This window comes from Branchiostoma lanceolatum, chromosome 10, assembly GCF_035083965.1.
Source record: "Branchiostoma lanceolatum isolate klBraLanc5 chromosome 10, klBraLanc5.hap2, whole genome shotgun sequence".
NCBI lineage: Eukaryota > Metazoa > Chordata > Leptocardii > Amphioxiformes > Branchiostomatidae > Branchiostoma > Branchiostoma lanceolatum.
The window spans coordinates 8,451,857-8,474,234 of record NC_089731.1 but is presented as its reverse complement, the minus strand read 5'-3'; the positions used below and the strand labels follow the sequence as shown (position 1 = coordinate 8,474,234).

Sequence of the window (22,378 nt, the reverse complement as noted above, 5' to 3'; positions counted from 1 at the left end):
TTGACCTATGGCTTGAAGTGAGTTGGACTTGGCGACTTGGCTGCCATTTTCTCCCCTTTTCTTGGCTGAGTATCGGCCTTTTCCCCGTTTCCAGCTATATTGAGACAACTGTGGACCCAGTTCTCTGTACTAGGAATTCCTGCTTCAATTGTGACTTCGGGTAAGTACAGTTTGTTTAGGAATCATGCCAAATGCATAACAGTTAGCAGCTTCGCTATTTTTGTGTGTGAACCTGGATACCATTTTTAGTCGATCGGGGGGGAGGGGGCTCAACACTTAACGACAGTCAGTAGATTTCTAGCGAGGTTAACGCCCACAGAGCCGGTCCTTTCAAATGCAAAGTAGCCAATTAACGCCAATCCACGGGCACGCGAGGCTCAAGAAGGAATATTTCACACTCATTGTCCGTCGACTACTGGTTGATTGTTGATAGCGGCAATACATTACAAAGGAACTGTCCACAGGACTTCCTTTTACTTTGCAGCGCTTTTTAACACCGGATGAATTTTCATTCTGGCTATGTAGAGCAGAACTACGCACTGAAAAACGACACGACCTGACTACACAACATTATATTTGACAGAGCCGTTGCGCCTCGCTTCGGAGAGAGTATTTTGGTATCGTTGCATGGTTACAGTTTGGTAAGCTGTAGCACTTCGTACCCTACCTTTTGTTTTGAATTTCATGCACGGAAATAATTTTCAGCCATAGACAATGTGACACATGCAAAACGTATAGATTCCGACAACATTTGTTTTGGTTGGGCACTACTGTGCTGTAGTGTAGACAGGTAAGCCGTAGGAATTCAGGCCGAAGGTCTACTGTCCAGACGTTGAAGCGTTCTACCGTCTGCCGCTGCTATTCTGTCTGGGGAATCGGGACAAATCGTCTCTTATCGCGTCACTCTTCATTTTCAGGGTCGTTTTCTTGGAAGGAGATACACACGCCCTGTAATAATTCGTGAGGGTCTGGCCCTAAGGCCCTTTTAATTTCGCGTAATTCGTAGGGAAGCTATTTTCTTTCACGTAGGGAGGAGGCGAAAATTTCCTGGATGTCGCAGCCAGTGCATTTCACGTAAAGCATAATCGAGCCGAAAAATTTGACTTCCCTCCGTTTTTGTACGCGGCCCGTCTTGGACAGCTTGCTTTCGGGTGGGAAATGTTGAACAATGTGGGAACAACAACTCAAATGCGCTTGGTTTGATTTGATAGCATTTACATAAGACCAGGGGTGTTAACAGCCCACAAGTCGGCCGTCATTGGCTAATTGTCGTTGACGTTCGGTGACCTGCTAACTGCCATATGATTGGACCTCGCTAGAAAACTACTGCCCGACGTTTAGTGTACACGGGGGAGGGGGGCTGAGCCAAACTGAGCGCTTGCGATATGCATGCACCTGGAGAAAGACCGACATGTCAATGGAATTGATATTTAAACATGCTTACATTTCCCACTACTTAGGTGGCATAGCTTGCATGCAGGTAGCCTATACTTAAAATGTATTATTTGTTTACTACTAGTAAATAATGTTTGTAACGTGATACTTTGTATATTTTTTACTCCCTCAATTCCTTGGAAATCAGTCTAGATCTAGCTTAACTGAGGACCACACGATTGTGTACACGATCAGTGGATTTGTAGATGAATTGAATGAATTGTTATTTCAGACAATATGGAAGATCACAGGTACAGCGCGAGACCTAGAGCCAGTAGAGGGGCGAACTCCTTCCTGGTCAGTCCTGACACTCACCAGATGACTTCGGTGATCCCTGGAACAAAACAGCAACCAGGTCCGTCAATCCAAGACAAAGCAGATGTAAATCCACACAAAAATGCAGTGTCTTACGGACAGGAAGAAGAAGAAGAAGATGATGAAGAAGATGAAGAGGAAGAAGAGGAAGAGGAAGAAGAAGAAGAGGACCATGAACTTTGCAGTGTGGAAGAAACAGGAGCTTCCACAGAAACCGTTGTGATATACGCAAGCCATGACGAATGTGTTTATACCCGCACATCAGAAAAGGGCAACTTGGAAATTCTCATCGTCCAACAAACTTCAGAGAAAAGGCCCTCTGTAACAACAGACAGTTCGCCCGCCATGTCATATGCAGACTCTATAAGTGACGATGAGGTCGTGGATTCCCTCGCAGAGGTAGCTGAACCCTATGAGTGTGAGCAGTCTCCTGAACCCTACGAGTGTGAACAGTCTCCAGAAACATACAAGGGTGAGCAGTCTCCTGAAACATATGAGTGTGAGGAGTCTACTGTAACGTACCAGCGTGAGCAGTCCCCTGAAACATACACGGGTGAGCAGTCTCCTGAAACGTATGAGTGTGAGCAGTCTCCTGAAACGTACAACGGTGAGCAGTCTGCTAAAACAAACTTGTGTAAGAAGTCTGCTGAAACCTACGAGTGTGAGCAGTCTGCTAAAACAAACGTGTGTGAGAAGTCTCCTGAAACCTACGAGTGTGAACTCATGGCTTCAGTTGGAGAGGTAGCTGAAACATACGAGCATGAGCATTCTGCTGAAACAAACGAGTGTGAGCAGTTGGCAGAAACGTACGTGTGTGAGCTCGTGGCTTCACTCGTAGAGGTTTCTGAAACATACGAGTGTGAGCAATCCGCTGAAACGAAAGAGTGTGAGCAGTCTGATGAGAGTCAACCTGAGGAAGATCTTCCTGAGATTTATGCATGTGAGTACAGTGACTGTGACTATGTAACAGACGCTAAGAGAAAGCTGATAGGACACCACAAGTGGCACAAATATCGTATGCCATCTTACAAGTGCACGGATTGTGAGTACGCTTCAAGACGTAGATCCGACCTTAGACAGCACATGTACCAGGAGCATGTAGGACGGCTTATGAACCACAAGCACGGACAGAAGCATCCAAATCCTCTTGTGAGAGAGACAGGGAAGAGGGACACTGCAGAGAAGCACGCTAGATTGATCCATACCAAAGAGAAGCGCTATAAGTGTAAACATTGTAAGTTCACCACTGCTTATAGTACTGCCTTAAAGGAACACATGACAAGACACAGTAAGAAGAAATCATTTGTTTGTGACACGTGTGGCTTACCGTTTACTCTGAAGTCTAAACTCAAAATACATTTAGGAACGCACTCTAGTGAGAAGCGATTTAAGTGTGACAAGTGTGACTACTCGTCAGCATACAAGGCTAACTTGGAGAAGCACGTGGCACGCCACCACTCTGAAGAAAAGCGCTTCATGTGTGAGCATTGTGGTTATAGGACTGTGTGTGGATCTAATCTCCTAACTCATCAGAGAACACACTATAGAGAAAAACCTTTCAAGTGTAAGCTGTGTGATTACAGCGCAGTTGTGAAGACACAGCTGCACAGACACATTCAGGTTACGCACAATGGTCGGAAACAGTTTTCGTGCACGCTGTGCAACTTCAGTACCGCGTATTCGCCGACCCTTGCTGATCACATGCGTAGGCACGACAGGACAAAAACATTAAAGTGCACAGAGTGTGACTACAGTACTACGCAGAAGCAGAACCTCACTGCCCACATGCGTAAGCACGACGAAACAGAAATATTTGCGTGTGCACTGTGTGACTTCAGTACTGTACACAGGAGTAGTATGAATGGCCACATGAAGACACACACCGGGGAGAAACCCTTCCATTGTGTGATCTGCGACTTCCGAACGTCCAGAAAAACTAATCTGAAAAGTCATATGGTTGGTCGGCACAGTGAAGAGAAACCCTATGCATGTACTGAGTGCGAACACAGGGCAAAATACAAATCAAATATGGTTTCTCATATGAAACTGAAACACAAGATAGAAAATCCAGTTGTATCTACCTCATAGTTTTGTTTCTTTTCACAAGAGTAGGTTTGTAATAATATTATGGCTGAAATACAGGAATTAGATGAATGTCATAGTAAGGGGCAAATTCTGGTTTGGCTCTTTCATGTGTAGCCTTTTCACATAATTTTGAAGCATATTAAAGAATATCACTGGTGGGAAAGGCAGCTTCAGTTCTGGAGAATGACACCATCACAAAGCAAAGAATCCTAACTTTGTTTACTGAGTTTGGCTGGGAATCCAGCTTTGAAAAGAATTGAAGCATTGAAGTTAATTTTACAATGTCTTTATTGCTAATACATACCTTCTGCTATATCGGATAAGACTGAATTCAAATTTCAAAGGAGCATGAAGATATCTTGTCATGATACATGTTCAACAGTTTGATGTAGTTTAGCCAGTGTCAGGACAGGAGTTAGAAATTACATTGCAATGCATGTATATATTACTAACAGCAAAGACAAGTGCCTGAATATTTCAAAAGTGAGGTTCACAACATTTTTTTGTATTTCTTATATTTGAGGTAAAATCATGCTGATGACCAAAGAAAAGTACATTCTATGCAGACAGAAATTTATTGACTGTGAAATGTCAATGTCAATAATTCTATTTTGGGTCATTTGCAGATGTGTAGATAGCTAAAAATCTAATCTAAAACCATCATTCATCTAACTTGTACATCTCATAATTACAATTATTTTACTATGCATCTGATGTACATGTACATCATTAATAAAACATGTAGTCTCATGTACTGTATTTTAAAACATTGGTCTAACATTGTTATTGATTCCATAACTTAATATTAACATGTATTGCTTGATAGCAAAGATGACATCAATAGAATTACAATATACTACTGTTAACTATTCTTAACAATATTTTGACAGTCTGTTACACGTCTTCTACAAAATAAAATGCTAGTTTAATTTGGCAGAGCGAAATTCTTATTTTTGCTCATTTTCAGTTTTTTGTCCTTCATTCTCTAATACAACCTTCAAAGTTCTAGAAGGAATGATGATGTATAGCTCTATGTCTGTGTGAAAATGTGAACTATACAGTGTCTATCCTGGCTTTCTGTATATTTATAAATCATTGATAAAATACTCTCTCTTACACAGCTATTCGTCTTTGCAAAACTAGTATTAGAATTTAGAGCACCAAAGAATAACGGGTATAGGTCAATAATACATATTGATATATCTATTTAAAGCATTAGGAGATCCATGAAACCCTCTGAGGACGTACGTTTGCTTTGACCAAGGAGGTGCTTTGACGGAGGGCGATACAAAGTTCCAGCTAGCTACCTATACTCCGGTCACGTGGCCGCATAGTCAGGAGTAATGAATCATCTACCCTGAGGAAGACCGAAAATTTACAGAGGGCTGATGTTTGTTTCTTGAAAGGTTGAAATCACTACGGTAGTTCGCAGACTGCTGGTGTCTAGTAAGGCACGGGGTTGTCGTAGTTTCCGGTCATCCTGAGTCTGCATGGCAGCATCTCGGCGTACACGGAGTAGTGGATGATCAACGTGTGCAGGTCCGGGAACGACTTTCCAAACCCCTGCAGCGGGCAGAAAAAGGGCAAATGGTGGTGAACATCAACTAAAGACAACGTCCCTTAAAAATACAACTTAACAATTCTGCCCTTCAAATATTCTGTTTTTATACATGTATTTTCAAACAACAATAAATATCTGCCAAAAACAATTACTCAAGCAACAGTTGCTTCAGTAACTGTTTTCAGCATATCTTATTACCTGGAGGTCCAGCCTCCATCAACGTAACGATAAACATCGTGTCTGGCCCTGTTAAGGGTCTTCAGAAGCGTTATTCCTAACAGAATGCTAGTCTGTATATAGTGTATAACCCAAACTCCAGCTGTCCGGGGCTGTAATGGTCCCCGGAGGTGACCGGCAGCTATAAGCGCGATTAAATCAGGCTGACAAAATGCACACAATCTAGAATTAAAAGCCACATGGTCACTGTACTTTTTACCATATCTTAACATTCTTAGTCATCTTCAATACACACCTCATCGACTATTACACATGCGCTGCTAAAGAGGCAAACTATAAAAGATTTTTACACATAACTTTTAAGATGCCGATTGTTTTAGTAAGATGTTAGTCTAACACACTACCGTACGTACCATGATGGTATATCCCTTGTCAGTTTTACCGATCAGGTAATTGCTGATACCAGACATCGTTCTCAGCGACAACGCGTAACATCCAGGATTGCTGCCGCTCTCTCGGACCATGAAGGCACCGGAACATTGTCTCTCCAGCTCAGCCATGGCCATCTCCCTGAACAAGAACAACTTTATAAGTTATCATGGTTATACTGGTTTGAACTCACAAACATATATGACGGTTGCTGTCATTTCATTTTCATAATAGTAGACGTGAACATTAAAAAAGACTGCAGTGTGTTACTTCAATATTTTTTCAACAAACTTTTTCTCACTCGTCTTTACAGTCACTACTTTTTACGGTGTATCAAAGAATCATCGGAAGAAAAGACAAAGCATGAAACACGAAATATTTCTCGATTGAAATTTTGAATTATCCTAATTTATGTGTTTATTTGTGTACCTTGGTACATTGCCCTTGTACCATGCAGCTCCGCGGTAGTCTTGGTTGTTCATCATTCCATGGGTGTTCATCATTCCATGGTTGTTCATCATTCCCTTCTGATTGGCCGCCACGTTCATACAAGCATCCATTGGTGGCGCCACTGGTGGGGCTGACGGCATCACGTGACACGCGGCCACCCCCTGATTGGTCGGTTTGTGTAGGCGTGGCTTCGGCACAGGCTTTGGGGAAGAGTGCGGGTTGGTTTCGAATTGTTGAATCCTAATATGGACATGACCGTTTTTCGGAATGGATTCCTGAAACAGTCATATTGTAGGAGCGATATGTCAGTGGTTAATTTGTGCGTCACACAAGCACTGTAGCAGCCAGGTGCGGGTTTGGAATTAAGTAAATTATAATCCACACTCAAAACTATTTACTTGCCTGGTTACCAAGGCTTATATTAGTTGCTAAGTTGGTTGACGGCTAACGTTTACTGGCGGCAAAAACTCAGATGCTGGGAAAGGTTTAATATTGTTTCAACTAAATGGACAACTTACAATTATGCACCAGTTGCAAATTTAAAGACAATGGGCAGCATTGGATGCAGCATTAGTACTTCACCCTTAGGGATTCCAAATCGACCATGGCCAGTACTGAGGCTGACATTATACATTTCTACTCCAATACAACATTAGGGATGTGGTTAGCCATAAGAGGTCAGTATACAGTGACCCATCCTAGTCTGTCGACTATATGGATTCACTAATGCCAATGGCCAGTATTTATCACGATTTGCTACTCAACGAACAGGCCTGAATCTTTTCCAAAAATGACCATCTTGTGCTGTCCCCGTACGTAATGATCCCATGTGATAAATGTTCAGTGATATTCATATAAAGCTGGATGGATCTATTTCTGTAAAACAAAAAAAGCTGCATGTGATTGAAAGTATTTACCGAGACTTGTATCTCGCCGAACGTCGGTGAAATTGTGGCCACTGGTGACGTAGCACGGGGAGGGCTCGGCGCTCGACGTTTGGTCCGGCCAAACTGAATAATAATAAACGAAAAAGACATTACTGAATATAAATAAACTGAAATATAGCACAATCGATCGTAATTTATTAAAGGTTAAAGGTCTGTCACTGTGACACACACACACACGTTTTTCTTTAGTCCAAACCGCGAATAAACAATTCCGTAAAGAAAGCCACTCACCCAGTTGCGTTTGGGTGCGTCTTGCTCCTTGGTAGCTTTCTTGTTGACGCTGTATCTGGAGTGGATGAACCGCCCCTCGAACTCCTGCTGCCGCTCGAACACCAGCTGGTTGAAGCTCTCCTGTTTCCCAGCCTCGCTCTGCTGGCTGAACGCCACCTTGAAGGCTTCCCCGATGATGACGTTGAACTCTTCAGCCTACGACATGATGTTGGAGGACACGCAATAGGTAAGCAAATTCTATCGAACTTTAAAGGTGCAATGATAAGCCATGAAGCGAAGAGTGATATTTAGGGGGTGTGCTGTTACAGTGAACACTTGTTTGACTCACTTTTTGCAGGGTTTGACTATTTTGAAACATCATAACTGCAGGTCATGCTCTCTGAGTAATGAGGCTGTTGTAGTGCCTTGTATTGTGTTTGGGCCACCTCCTCGAACACGGGACCCCATTTTACGTCCCTTCCGAAAGACGAATGCAGCTCCAATCAGCTAGGATGCGCTTCCCCGGATTCGAACCGGAGTCTTCCAGTTACCAACAAAATGGAACCAGGAGCTCAACTGCGAGCCTGCTACCAATTGAGCTAACGTTGATAATAAGTGTTACCAATGTACCTCTTTCTGTGCCCTGGTGATGAAGACATGGCAATACTGGTCGTTGAAGAGCTGTCCCGGGTTCCTGGCCACGAAGGCGAACTGTCGCTCCTCGGGATAACACGTGCAGTAGGAGATCCGCTTCAGACTGTGGTCCATGTGCACATTCTACATATAACATTACATGGTTACAGAAAAAGTCTTGCATTAATCGATATTTGGATCAGGAGAGAATATGTGTTACTTGTCATCAATTAATGAAAATTAAAGGATGCAGACTACAATCGATGAATGGATATTTGAGTGATAGACACATAAAAACGTTTGTTTATTTCTCATTTATTTATTTATTGAATTTTCAGACAGCTGGGTAGCCCATTCAATTTTGGCAAATTGATTTTCAATGGGGCCCAGACTACAACATAGTAAAATCATAAGACTAAGTTTAACAATGAAAATAAACTTATGACAAAACTGTAACATAACTAACAGACGATTCTTGAGACATAAGTAACCATGTAATCGGAAGCATACAGAAACATATGTTACATGAAAATATATAAGAAAAACAAATCAATTATCACTAAAACCATTACCTTCCCATCTGGACTGCACACCCTCACCCCTGACAGTGTCAGCACCAGCAACACAGGCTGGGTCTTCTCGACTTGCTGGAAGGACAAGGACCAGGAGGTAAGCAGTCATATCCCTTATTGGCACAAATAACAACAAACAATAACAATGAAAAATGCAATCAAATATCTTTCTTCGTTTGAAGAGTTATCATAATGACAGATTAAAGTCATCTTTGTAATAAACCTGTACCTGTGACTACCCCATCATCTCTCTTTGACCTCAAATGATTGACCCCCAACCAACCAATCAATAACATTAACGTTCATTCGTTTTCCACGTCTTTCTTTAGGTTTTTCATTCACTAGACATGAACCACACATCTGCTTGGAGATTAATGAAAAAACAACCCCACAGACACTCTACGCGACCAGAATGAAAGAGAGCGGCACTTCCTAAAGACGTGTGTACTCAGACATGACTTCACACTAGGCACAGTCTTTCACATGTTGACAGAGGAAATAAACACACCGGTGTCGTAACCTCCGTGACCCTGGGGTTCAGTACTTCCTTTTCTCCCCAGGCTCGCCTTGTAATCATATAGAAATGTACCCAATGTTTCATTCAACTAGAGCTACTCACCCAGTGTTTAAGATTTGATGGGGTGAACTCTGTATGCATGGTAAGATCAACAGCTGCGTACCAAATGGTGCGTGCTGTAAGAGGGCAAGTCCACTTAATCTTTAGAAGGGCCAAAAAGGACGTGAATTCCGTATCTTTATAAAATCATATTACTAAAAGTTGGGCTCTTCCAGCTCTAAGACATGTTAGATGTATCAGCGATGTATTTTTTTCAATTCTTTAGATTTCACATTATTAGATTGTGTCGTGTTGATAGCTCAAGCAGTTGAGATGATTGATCGACCGATTAATTGATGGATTACTTCATAGGTGATGAATACAATAAACATTCATTGACCAATAGAATGAGCATGATAGATGAAAAGATGAAAACAACTGAGGAATAACAAATGCAGAAGACTAAACGGGCATCTTGCCTCTGGTTGTGCAAAACTGATTTGAAATTGAAGGACAAAATGTCTTTTAGAGTTAGGCATCGTAGAAAGCTTTCCCAGCTAGTTGGTCTGTCTCCCCCTCATGTTGTGCCTACATAGTCACATTTACATTCTCAACCACCTCTTTAAAACCCGCCTACTCTGTCTGGTACCCATGACGAGCCCATTACATGACTGGAACTTGAAGTTCGGAACGTTATATTGAGTCATACACCGGAAAACTGACTGTTCTCCTGTTAAACGATAATGTCACAGTTATTCATTCCTTCCTAATTCAAACCTCCTTGTAAATATCAAGCTACTGAAAACAACTTTTTATTGGTCCTTCCTAAAGAAAAGGCTTTCTTAATAATGACAACACATTTGTCGCATATCTATTGCTTGAATAGTTAGGGAAATATATGTACATACACTCACCTCAATGGCTTGAAGTTGTTTTCTGACGAAATCTGCCCTGGCAACTTTGTTTGTGTGGGTCACTGAGAATGAGCCGATGTACTGGAAACGACAAGAAAGCAGTTTTTATATCCAAACAAATATAACAGAGCTTAATGCTTTACAATATAAACGCAATTCGTAGTTCAGATAAGCCTTTAGTTTACTCACTATCCATAAACTACCGGCGTTGTAAAGTAGTTATCACGAGCAACTGCATTATTATTTACAGCACAAGGCAACAATCAGCTAACACTCTCCCCATTTCGTCAAAACAATAGCATTTTATCCTTATTATCTTGTGTCTGAATTGTAACCATCGACAAATTCTGCTCCTTACTCACTCCATAATGTTGTTACCAAAATATCTTCATAGAGGCCATAAAAGCTTCATTTACGACAGTTTTGTCCGCAAATTGCTTCTAAGCTTCATTAGCACACTGTTAGCAGTGGGCAGCACCATTTGTATGTTTACGCTAATCCACAGCTTTCATTAGTAATTTATTCTCATCTATCAATGTTTATTTAATGCAAGTATTGACAATGTGGCTATCTTTCATCACAACTGATTGAAACCTGCAGTCTTCTTTGCAAGTTGGGTTAGAGGTAGTTTCATCGAAGTCTACAACAAACTTTTGCTGTCAGCTTTTTTTCTTCTACTGACAAGAAGACCTTTCTATTCGCGCTCTGATGAGAGAATTCTTGCCTCCGCCGCCTCCCCGTCGCGAAGAGAGCTAAGCAAACAACGGAGCGGTGAAAGTGAGTCATCCGCGTGCGTGGAAAACTTTCACCGCTGTGAGAAAAGTCAATCGTCGGGGAGGGATGGGGTGGCCTATGGCGACTGCGTCGGCTTTCTCCGACAAAAATTATCTTACAAGAGCAGAGTATAAGAAGATTGCATCTTTTCTATCGCAGAATAACACCTAAAACATCAACCGGAAATCTTTCTTGGCTTGTGTTGTAACTAGTTGAAACATGAACACTGAAAAAGAATTGGAAGAAAGGTACAAGTACGGACGTGGAGTAGGAATGTCTAGTCTATGCTTATCTTTCTCTGAATAATTCTAAGGGCTAAACGACAAGTAGAGCGCTTACCTGGCACAGACGTGATAGCGTCTTCCCTCTCACATTTTCTTGCCCGGCCATTGCAGCAGTCGCACCTCTGTGGAGACTTCGTCCTTGTGTTTTAGGCTGCCCGAAAAGGTTTAAATCCACGGTTAAGTTGGACACGTCGCTCCCAGACGCTCCCAATAACGCCTCTCTGTCTGAGTCCCCTCTCTGCGAGCGGTCGCCTCCCCACCCTCCGTTTTGAGTTTTCAGAGGAAACATCACTACCCTTAAGGATGGTTCTATTTTGGCACTTGCGGTCACTTAAGCACACAGGCATAGGTCAACATTAGGTTTCCGGGACTGGCTATATAGCCTGGGGGGAAAACGTCACGTGATGTGATGTGGGCTAGTTGGTGACGACAAATTCATGGAAAGTGGAAAAGTTACGTCATGTGAAAAGTATTTAGCGGTCCTGCTTTATCGCACGTCCAATGGACTATCCCATTTTCTGGCGGGAGTTCTGACAAAAGCTTTATCTGCAGCAATAGTGAAAAATAAGGTGATATCAGGGGCACATGGGTGCATGGATATCTGTATTGAAGAAATAGGAAGGTATTTGCAATTACAAATCTTGTAGTTTTTATATTACGCATTTGAGAAAAATTTCACTGTCTTGGAATCCCTCGGTACGTGTGCATCAAGACGATCAACAGCTCAAATCCTTACACAGCTCTTTGAAAAATCAGTACGCCAGAACATGTCTCCAAAATCAGTTGACATGCAAGTTCATGGTCATTTGTGTTTCTCAGTGTGCGTGTTATGAACCATCGATAAGCCTTCGTTTTTGGGTGGTTTTTCGTGGTGTTAACTATTTCCGGCTATGCTAACGTATCGGTGTAGTTATCAGGGATGAGATGTCAAGTACTTTAGAATGTGTATTATATACCAAAGAAAGAAATGAACTGTATAAACTTGTAGAAAACCTATTTCCCTACTTCACACATTTAAGTACTGTTCAAAAATTCATATTTCTAATGCGACTAGACAAACCTCCCATTGAAAAACACGTCTGTTCTTTTATATCCACTATAACCGAAAAGCGGGGAGAAGTAGAATTTATCTAATGATAGTCATATTCTTTTGTATCCGCTAACTGTACTTGTATTATATTTTGTTGTGACCTGTACTTAGCCAAGTGTGGCAGAAATGTGCAATAAAGGTCTTCATTCATTCATTCATTTAAAGGTGATCAGTTGTAAATCTTTAACTATTCCGTGGAGGCAATATAATAACAGAGGTCCTCTATGACTTGTCGGGCTAAGCGAATGGACGATCATGTACTCTCCAAGCAGAGGTTGGTTGGGAAGATTGTGACCTTTTTGTCCTATGCCCCGTTTGTCGGCTCTCTCCACCATCGTCAGTTGGTCAGTTGGTGGGGAGAGCCGACAAAAACGCCCGCCGGTCATAGGATAAAAATGTCTTCCCCACCAACCTCTGCTTGGAGAGTAACGATCAGTTAGCACTCACAGTGCTGCCCACCCCCTCAAAACAAGTGGCACGACCGTTGTGGCGGGTTAAAGGTGAGGAGGGCGGTGTCTGATATCTTGTTGTTCCCGTTCCGAGATCAAGGTATCTTACAATCTCATTTTGAAAGCTGTTTGCTAACACTGGGCCTTCCTGGTATCAGTTTAGATAATCAACACAAAAACACTTTTCCGACCACGGACATTTGTTGGTCATACATGTAACGTTTTAACGTTAACGTTACTGTTTTATTGTCAGCACCTGGCCACTTCCGGGTGGGCTGGGGCGAGTACGCCTTTCTGCCTCATCAGGAAGCGAAACGTTTATGTTAACTCCAATTTCGGGGCATAATTTAGGTCCTTCGCGTATTGTTCGCTACATGGTTAAACTGATAATGATACGAACATGCAGGGCCAGGGTTTGGGGGTATTTCCCACTTGCACGCATCATGGGCTTTGATACACACCTCTTATGCGCACACCATGACCTTTAGAGCTTTTCAAATTGAAAAACAAACTGTAAGCTTTCTGTTGTTATGCAAGAAGCTTGTGTTCCATTTGTTATGAAGTCATAAAAGATATACTACTATAAAGATAAGATGATAATTACCTTCGCCGAGAAGGTTATGCAGAGGGTAGCGTTTGTTTGTTTGTTTGTAGTGGCACAGGATAACTTGAGAATGCCTTGATGGATTGTCTTGGTATTTGGTATATTGGTAGGTTTTGATGAGACCTAAAAAACGATTAGATTTTGGGCCCCCTAGCGGCTTCTTACGGTACTGCAGCGGAACTTCCTGTTTTGAAATCTCGTGTTCATGCTATGGAACTTATTTTTGAGTGGTAGACAGATTAGACAGAGAGTAAGTGGTGTGGGTTTGGGCCCCCTAGCGGCTTTTTTGGAACTGCAGGAGCAGGTTTTGTGTCTGACTTTGAAAGGGAATAACTCAAGAAGGTAATGAGTTTTGGTAGGTAGATAGCTTGAGTGATGATGTACATGATTAGACACTTCTTATGCTAATCAGTATCTAATTTGCATAATCAATGAGGAAAGTTTATACATCCGCCAAATTCCATGATAGGACTCTGAAACATGTGACATACTGAGGAAGAGAGAAATATTAATTGATATGAACTATGCAAATGAAGACCTCATTGGTCATGATTTTTGGTATGTAGATAGCTTGCGTGATGCTTAGTATGATTGGACGATAATTATGCAAATCAGATTCTAATTTGCATAATTAATGAGGCAACTTTGAAAATCCGCTTTGTTCCATGATATGACAATTCAAATTGTAACTGAGGAGGAGAGGACTGTTGATAGATAGAAAATATGCAAATGTGGACCTTATTTGCATACTTAATGAGTAACTTCTATTATTCCACACTGGCAAATGACGGCAATTTCATACATCTAATCCTTTTTTGTGGCATCGGGACCTTATGTGAATGTTAACATCGTTGAATCAAATTATGCTAATAATGGCCTCCTTTGCCTAATTGATGATAAATTTGTTAAGCTCATACTTTGGACATTATTTTAAGACAACCAACTGGTATGATTTCTGATTGATGAGAAACACTCCTAATACGTCAGTCATAAAGGTTAAAATCCGGATATTCCGGATATTCCGGATATTCCGGATATTCCGGATAATCCGGATATTCCGGATATTCCGGATATTCCGGATAATCCGGATATTCCGGATATTCCGGATATTCCGGATATTCCGGATAATCCGGATATTCCGGATATTCCGGATATTCCGGATATTCCGGATAATCCGGATATTCCAAATCTTCCAAATCTTCCAAATCTTTCCCATTGGTTGGAAATCCAATCGATTCAACTCCGCCATTTTTTAACCAACCAGCCTGAAATTTGGCTTTTTTTCATTTTTTTGAAACAGCCCTTAAAGGCACTTTATGTGGCTTCAAACTCAAATTAAAAAACTCCAGTTTTTAGCCATTTCTAAGTTTCAATATTATCCGGATATTCCGGATATTCCGGATAATCCGGATATTCCGGATATTCCGGATATTCCGGATATTCCGGATATTCCGGATAATCCGGATAATCCGGATAATCCGGATATTCCGGATAATCCGGATATTCCGGATATTCCGGATATTCCGGATATTCCGGATAATCCGGATATTCCGGATATTCCGGATATTCCGGATAATCCGGATATTCCGGATATTCCGGATATTCCGGATATTCCGGATAATCCGGATAATCCGGATATTCCGGATATTCCGGATATTCCGGATAATCCGGATAATCCGGATATTCCGGATATTCCGGATATTCCGGATAATCCGGATATTCCGGATATTCCAAATCTTCCAAATCTTCCAAATCTTTCCCATTGGTTGGAAATCTTTCCCATTGGTTGGAAATCCAATCGTTTCAACTCCGCCATTTTTTAACCAACCAACCTGAAATTTGGCTTTTTTTCATTTTTTTGAAACAGCCCTTAAAGGCACTTTATGTGGCTTCAAACTCAAATTAAAAAACTCCAGTTTTTAGCCATTTCTATGTATATTTCTATTAGCCATTACTATGTATATAGTAAGTTTCAATATTATCCGGATATTCCGGATATTCCGGATAATCCGGATATTCCGGATATTCCGGATATTCCGGATAATCCGGATATTCCGGATATTCCGGATATTCCGGATATTCCGGATAATCCGGATAATCCGGATAATCCGGATATTCCGGATAATCCGGATATTCCGGATATTCCGGATAATCCGGATAATCCGGATAATCCGGATATTCCGGATATTCCGGATATTCCGGATAATCCGGATATTCCGGATATTCCGGATATTCCGGATATTCCGGATATTCCGGATATTCCGGATAATCCGGATATTCCGGATATTCCGGATAATCCGGATATTCCGGATATTCCGGATAATCCGGATATTCCGGATATTCCGGATATTCCGGATAATCCGGATATTCCGGATATTCCGGATATTCCGGATAATCCGGATATTCCGGATATTCCGGATATTCCGGATATTCCGGATAATCCGGATATTCCGGATATTCCGGATATTCCAATCGATTCAACTCCGCCATTTTTTAACCAACCAACCAATTTGGCTTTTTTTCATTTTTTTGAAACAGCCCTTAAGGCCACACCAACTAAATCTTATGGATGACATCCGCGCGCGCATTGGTTTTCGCCTGTTGTCAAAAAAAATAAAAATAAAAAATCTAAGGCTACACGGAACTCCGGAACTTGCCGACTTAGATTGCCGCAAAAGGCTAGCATTGTGCCGGCTTATCGGAAAACTCGGGGCGTATGTGGATTGGTATGCCATCAATGTTGGCTAGGGGGATTTTGCGTTTGCACAGTCGTACGAGAGGATCGCGGCGGCCAGCGAGTATCGACCAGACAATTTCAAACACGACAAATCCAGAGTGGCTCTCACACGTTTCTTTTGAAACAATGAGAGACATGGGAGAGGAATTGAAGCATTGGCAGATGTCTCACAGTGAGATTCGTGAGCGTAAACCATGGAATACTTGATATGAAGTTCAATGCCATGTATGTTGAAACTGCCCTTATGGGTGTATATGAGTATTCTCATCACAGCCAAATACCTTCTAATAGTATACTTCTTTGGTCGTTCTTGTCAATATATTAAAAATCAATCACTTGAGCTGAGTCTGCTATGATGAATAAGACAACCTACATGTACCTCCTACAAATAAACTGTGTTCTGTGGTTCAATTCGCAATACCAGCTTTGTACGAGTAGTCCTGTGGTTTAGCAGCATTTTTTTTTGCTGGATTTTTCTTTTTTTTCGCCCGCGCGCATTAGTTTTGGGGTCTCCAGAGGATGTCATCCATAGAATCAAGTTGGTGTGGCCTAAAGGCACCCAGAGCACTTAATGTGGCTTCAAACTCAAATTAAAAAAATCCAGTTTTTAGCCATTTCTACACATAGTAAGTTTCCATTACATTCAAGGAGCAAAGATGCGATGTCGCTGTGTGTTGAGCACTCAAAAAAATCCAAGCGCTGTCAGCGCCGCCGTTTTTGTTCTCAAATTTTCCGACTTCTTGGAACGTGACGTCCCGTTGCCGGAACTTGCAGAGAACTGACCGTTCCAGTCGAACACAGGAATAACGCACAAGTACATGAGAGACGGACTTGGTAGTAGTTGGCAATGTGTTACGTAAGCTCCGTCCCCTTGAGTGCCCGAGATATTTTCTTTTTCATTTCGTTTTTTTCTTGGGTATTCATGTAGCCAATGCAGTGAGATATCTGTCCCAGATATGCATTGTCATTTCTGCTTGTCATTTCTGTCCCACTAGCGCTGTTTTTGACGGAGGTGTTCCAAATAGAACAGGGGGCTCTATAGGGTGTTCGACGGGAACGGTCCATTACCGACGAAAAAACCGTTTTGAGTTCTGTTTCAATCTAATTACACTAGGCGCGTGAAACTAAAGGGGTCATTGTGTAGCTTATTTTCGCGTGGCTTTTGAGCGCTTGTGACATGTAATCATCACGCAAATGTGGTAAACAGTGGCATTAAATGACAATTTCATAAAGATTACAGCAACTAGAATATTTCCAATTTTCAAGCCACATAAAATGCTCTGGATGCCTTTAAAACATTTTTATGGAGTTTTGTTGGGGCATTTTTAGGCAAAAATTACATTTTGGGCTCCTGTGACCCTGCATTCGGTACAAGGGTACCTTGAACATACCCATTTTTGGTGTAAATCACTTCAAAATGCTTCAATTTGGGGACTTTGGGGCCTATTTTCAGACCAAAAACTGGCCAAAAGTGTTCCACGTTCTATCTAAGGTTCTGTGCGTTCCATTTGCTGTTGGCCAAAGAACCTGTTTTCTATACAGGTTACCTGAGGTCATGTTACAGGAAAACATGCAAGCCTTTGCAGTAAGAAGTTGCTAAACTATGCGGAATGCTCTTGGTGTCTCGCAGAACTTGTAGAGAGGATTTTTTTGCACCGGTGATTCTGGAACAGTCAATTTATGCATGGAGAGGGAGATGGGCAAAGTATGTTGCTCTCGCAAATGTTGCCTTTCTACATGTAGTTAATATTTCGATTTGCCCAGGTATTATTTTGGGACAGCCCACTTCTTGATTGGGGAGGAGTATGGGCGAAACATGCTGTATTTGCTCAGGGGCAAATGACGGCCTTTCTAGTTGTAACTGTTACTGTGCATTTGGCGTGGATATGAGGCCGCATAACTAGTTTTAATATGTGCTGACTTTGCACTACTACCTAGATCCGCCAGAGGGCACATCACGGCACACCATACCCATCAGCATATCAGCCAACAAAGCTGAGCAAGATGGACACCTGTCCTCGTGTGAACTTCACAGCGCAGCGATCTCTGCATGATGACGGCTCAGTAGAGTTCAATAACAGAGAGGTGGAGAAGTATATACAGCATAACTACCCCGACTGGCTGACTGCTTTCCACATGGTGCCTCAGGTATTCACCTTTTCCGGAGAACAGACAGATCAGGTCCATCGGAAGGGCGATGACGCAGAAGGGCGCGTCTACCGCCTCCTCCACGAGCTCGGTAATGACCTTGGCGATCCGATGTTTGTAATTCACAGCTTCAGTTTCAACGAACAAGTTTGTCGCGGTAGTGACATCTGGAGGGTGTATGGAGAAACCGACTTTGTCATCGTCAGTAAGAAATATGGCGTCATCTTTATGGAAGTCAAGGCAGTCAGCTCATATGGCATTCTTCGCAAACGGTTCAAGAAAGCTCAAGACCAAATCAACAAAGCACGACAGGCTCTCGCAGAGTATTTAAAGGGCAAAGTTCCCAGTGACGCATCCACGGCGCTGTTCCGGAACCCGGCGTTCGTGGCGATGCCGAACTGTGGCAGACCTCAGGACAGCATGGACGCCTATCAGGACGGCTGCTTCAGGGAAGACTGTCAGGACGGCCTGAGTTTCCGCGCGTGGTGGGACAGGAACATCGGGTGTGTCCGGCCGCTGTGGGTTCGGGAAGACATGTACAGAGGTTTATTGTGCAGGTAATGTCCACAGAGTTATCTAGGTGATGACAGTGAGGCTCTTTTTTTTACTTTATCAACCTTGAACAAAGGCATCTTCAACGTTTTGTTCAGTCGCAGTGTTTTTTAACAGAAAATGTGCAAGGTAGGGTAGCATATAACGCTGGTAACTTTCACTTCCACGACTTTCCCAAAACTATAGGTACTGGTGTCCTCCCGGCCATAAAAATGTATTGGGTGAATAACTATCCTACATACATACATGTATTTACCTGTAGGTTCATTGGTCTTCGAAGTGCCACCACCCGTACCCTGGGCAAATTGGTAGATGACACCACCCGCGACGTCCTTCAGATGTTCAACAGTCAGCAGCTTGCTCTCCTGAACAACGTGGGTTTGCCCCGGCACCAGCTCATCACAGGGCCCGCGGGCAGCGGCAAGACCTCCATCCTACTGCACAAGGTACAAGCACTCAACACTGACATCAGCAAGACTGGGAAACAAGAGAAGATTCTCGTTCTCTGCTACAACAAACCACTTAGAACCAGATTAACAAAGGAACTGGAAAGGTGCCGCTGGGTTACAGTTCACACTTTAGATTCCATCCTCTATGAGCTTAGTCCGGTTGGCAGCAAAGACGTGTCAGAAATGTGTGATGAGGAGAAGAGTGCTCTGGTTGACCGCGTCCTACATGACAGACCACGGATCCATCACAAGTGCAGCTTTGACCACATATTTGTAGACGAGGGTCAAGATTTCATCGGTGACTGGCGAGCTTTGTTGAAGGAGATCCAGGCAAAGTCACTATGTAAGAGGAAGTTTCATTGGATCTTCCTCGACAACAATCAGCACGTGTACAAGACAGCTGCAGGATTCTCTGAAGAAGAACTGGCTAACGCGATCCAACTGAACAAGGTGTACCGGATGACAGGCAGCGTGTTTGACCAGTTCAAGAAGTACTTCAGTGGTCCCGGGGAGGAGACTGAGTACTCCATCGGACACGACATCATGGGCCTGTGTATAGAGTGGGACAAAATGGACCAAACACACGGCACTGCTCTCCAGACCGCATGTGACCACATCTATAGGCATGTGCATCGCCTGCTTGGAAACAATGTGTGTGGAAAGGACATATGTGTCCTTCTCTGGACTTTCAAAGATGTACCCGACGTGGTGGAACATCTACAAGCCAGAGGGATTCAGTGTCAAAATGCTGAGGACTCCATCATGCATCCTGTCAACTCCGCCATCATAGTAGATAGTCTATCAAGGTTTAAGGGTTTAGAAACCAAGGTGCTGATCTTGTACGACCTCCCTTGTCTCACAGACGGAGAAGATGGTGAGAGGGCGCGGGAACACCTGTATACCGCCTTGTCTCGATGTTTTTGCCTTCTCATCATTATTGCACCTGCGAGGGTAGTCCAGAGCCTCCAATCAGGCAGGTGCCAGTCTCCAATCAATCAATCATACGCGGGCATCAACGGTTGATGATGGCGGCTACAGACCGTACCCAATATGGGATCCCCAGAAGCAGAATACATTTTTTCTCGCATCTGTTTTTAATGTAAAAATGAGTAAACCCTCTGATGGCTATCTATAAATATTCTGATAACTTTGATGAGTTAGTTGTGAATCTTTTTATATTTTTGTATCTGTAAAGAGTTTACTTCAATTTGTATTTGTAAAGCGTCTAATGTTCTTTTATATGTAAACTTTGTTTCATGTAATTGCGTAAAACTTGTAAAATATGTAATGAAAACAGACAAGCGGTAAGTCTTAAAATCAAAGCACAGGGAAGGAAAACCCTGCACAGAAACCCAGGGATGACATCCCTGCACAGAAGTCCTAGGGAAGAAACCCTAGCACAGAAAATCCAGGGGGATAAAACACCCCCTGTCCAAAAAGTCCTAGGGAGCACATCGGTACCCTAGCCAAAAAAGCCAATGGGAATGGCCCCTGTAACAATATGTAACTGTGCATATTTGTGGAAATATAAATGTGTAGTGTAAATGTGATTTTATGTTATGTACGTTTGAATAAAAATGTGAAAAGACTCTCAAAATTTTAACTCTAGGCCACAGCAAGTAAATTTTATGGATGACATCCCTGCAGACTCCAAATTTAATGCAAGAGGGCAAAATAAAAACAAGATGGGTAAAAGAAGCAAGATGGCTCGATTTTTAGAAGACATCATAAACGTTGTAACACGAATTGAAGCGACAAAATATTGTATCACTGCCAACAATAAGCGCACATCCACTAGAAATAGAAAAGGGTAAATACATGTATAAAAAGCTGCCTGCTTACGAGAGAATGTGTAAGTTTTGTACAATGAACGCAGTATACTAGTAGAAAATGATACTAGTATACAATTTATTTGCCAATGTCCTCTATATGACGTCAAAGAAACGAATTATATTAAACAGCTTCCGTTAATTCCCCTAGCTTTCACCATTTGACTAACTTACAAAAATCAATCTTACTACTAAAATCAACCAACCCACGTACGATACAAAACGTGGGTCTCTTCATTTCCACTGCGTTCAAAAAAGAAGTCAAACCCAACCATAGTCAACCTTAGTTAACATAGAACTTTCACAGTAGACTAGATAACTATGTCGATTCCCGTGTACTATCCATGTACTAGTACTTGTTTGTCTGCAAGTAGCCTTCGGGCATGAACTTGCTATAAAAAGTTATAAAGTTTATTCATGTATTCAAGAAGTTCATAAAGTGGCACTAGTGTGGTAGACTCTATCACTTAGCAACTATGATAGCAATAATAGCAACTATTTAGTATAGATAATAATAAAAAAACTACACTAATGGCTACAAAATGTACCACATCGGTGCCACTTTTACAACTAACTTACATGTATCAAACTAGTTTCACTTCTTCGGGTTTGCGGAAAAAGCTGGCCCTGTCTACCTGGCCTGTCTACCCTGGCTATCTACCCTTTTTGGACCCCAAGGGCATGCATGGGGGTTTTGCATCTGTTCGAATTTTCTTGAGGAAAACCTGGGTCAGTGGCAATCCCAGCTGTGGGTGGGCTGGATCATACTGTTGGAGGATAGGGACAGTTATGAGCAACTCCACCAACACTGGAAGAAAATCTATTATTGATAAACAAACATCTAAGTGTACAATAAAATGTACTAGGATTGTTACACTAGATAGAAGAGGTGTGATGGGGTACAGGATAAACAAAGAAACCTGATAGGATGGTTTGCGGGAGCAGCAGCTGCTAAAGATTTCGTAGTTTCTGAGCTACAGTAATAAACCCCCAGGAGTGTCAGACATCTGTTGTGAATTTAGCTGTTGTGACAAACCAAGGAGGTTTTATGGACAAACAAAGGTCCTACATGTATTGTTGTCTGGCTCATCCTACCAGTTTCATTTGCTTCCCTGTATTACTTTCTACTTCAATTTTGTTTAACATTTCAGGAACATTTTATTGTATACATGTACTTGG

The 22,378-nt window shown here is 42.2% G+C and overlaps 3 protein-coding genes across 5 annotated transcripts; 2 read left to right on the top strand and 1 right to left on the bottom strand.

Annotated features, from left to right (window-relative positions):
* The first annotated feature begins 16 nt into the window (after positions 1 to 16).
* On the top strand, positions 17 to 4,784 carry LOC136443599 (oocyte zinc finger protein XlCOF6-like). The gene is made up of 2 exons (XM_066440906.1): positions 17 to 160; positions 1,667 to 4,784. Exon 2 carries the CDS (start codon positions 1,672 to 1,674, stop codon positions 3,835 to 3,837), a length of 2,166 nt encoding a protein of 721 aa, XP_066297003.1. The 5' UTR covers positions 17 to 160; positions 1,667 to 1,671; the 3' UTR covers positions 3,838 to 4,784.
* Positions 4,105 to 11,773, bottom strand: LOC136443602 (SH2 domain-containing protein 5-like). Of its 3 annotated transcripts, none has more exons than XM_066440911.1 (9): positions 11,397 to 11,773; positions 10,284 to 10,364; positions 8,814 to 8,888; positions 8,239 to 8,385; positions 7,630 to 7,824; positions 7,369 to 7,461; positions 6,431 to 6,651; positions 5,986 to 6,142; positions 4,105 to 5,397 (listed from the first exon to the last, which is right to left on the bottom strand). In XM_066440911.1, the coding sequence occupies exons 1-9, from the start codon at positions 11,628 to 11,630 to the stop codon at positions 5,278 to 5,280; spliced, it is 1,323 nt and encodes a 440-aa protein (XP_066297008.1). In that variant the 5' UTR covers positions 11,631 to 11,773; the 3' UTR covers positions 4,105 to 5,277. The 3 variants fall into 3 exon arrangements, with proteins under 3 accessions (XP_066297008.1, XP_066297007.1, XP_066297009.1); XM_066440910.1 differs by having other exon boundaries at positions 6,431 to 6,726; positions 11,397 to 11,771; XM_066440912.1 differs by lacking the exons at positions 10,284 to 10,364; positions 11,397 to 11,773 and adding an exon at positions 9,433 to 9,482 and having other exon boundaries at positions 6,431 to 6,726.
* Positions 11,774 to 12,920: 1,147 nt separating this feature from the next.
* Positions 12,921 to 20,521, top strand: LOC136443600 (uncharacterized). Its single transcript, XM_066440907.1, has 3 exons — positions 12,921 to 12,980; positions 18,160 to 18,926; positions 19,184 to 20,521. Exons 2-3 carry the CDS (start codon positions 18,226 to 18,228, stop codon positions 20,391 to 20,393), a joined length of 1,911 nt encoding a protein of 636 aa, XP_066297004.1. The 5' UTR covers positions 12,921 to 12,980; positions 18,160 to 18,225; the 3' UTR covers positions 20,394 to 20,521.
* The last annotated feature ends 1,857 nt before the right edge of the window (positions 20,522 to 22,378 follow it).

Bases quoted from the DNA above. Each gene is read 5' to 3' on its own strand.
- LOC136443599 (XM_066440906.1), top strand. From the start codon at position 1,672: ATGGAAGATCACAGGTACAGCGCGAGACCTAGAGCCAGTAGAGGGGCG.
- LOC136443602 (XM_066440910.1), bottom strand. From the start codon at position 11,630: ATGTTTCCTCTGAAAACTCAAAACGGAGGGTGGGGAGGCGACCGCTCG. The intron at 8,889-10,283 runs GTGAGTGTATGT...TTGTCCTTCCAG, and splicing joins AACAACTTCAAGCCATTGAG to CAAGTCGAGAAGACCCAGCC. The intron at 6,143-6,430 runs GTACACAAATAA...GTTCTTGTTCAG, and splicing joins TACAAGGGCAATGTACCAAG to GGAGATGGCCATGGCTGAGC.
- LOC136443600 (XM_066440907.1), top strand. From the start codon at position 18,226: ATGGACACCTGTCCTCGTGTGAACTTCACAGCGCAGCGATCTCTGCAT. The intron at 18,927-19,183 runs GTAATGTCCACA...ATTTACCTGTAG, and splicing joins TACAGAGGTTTATTGTGCAG to GTTCATTGGTCTTCGAAGTG.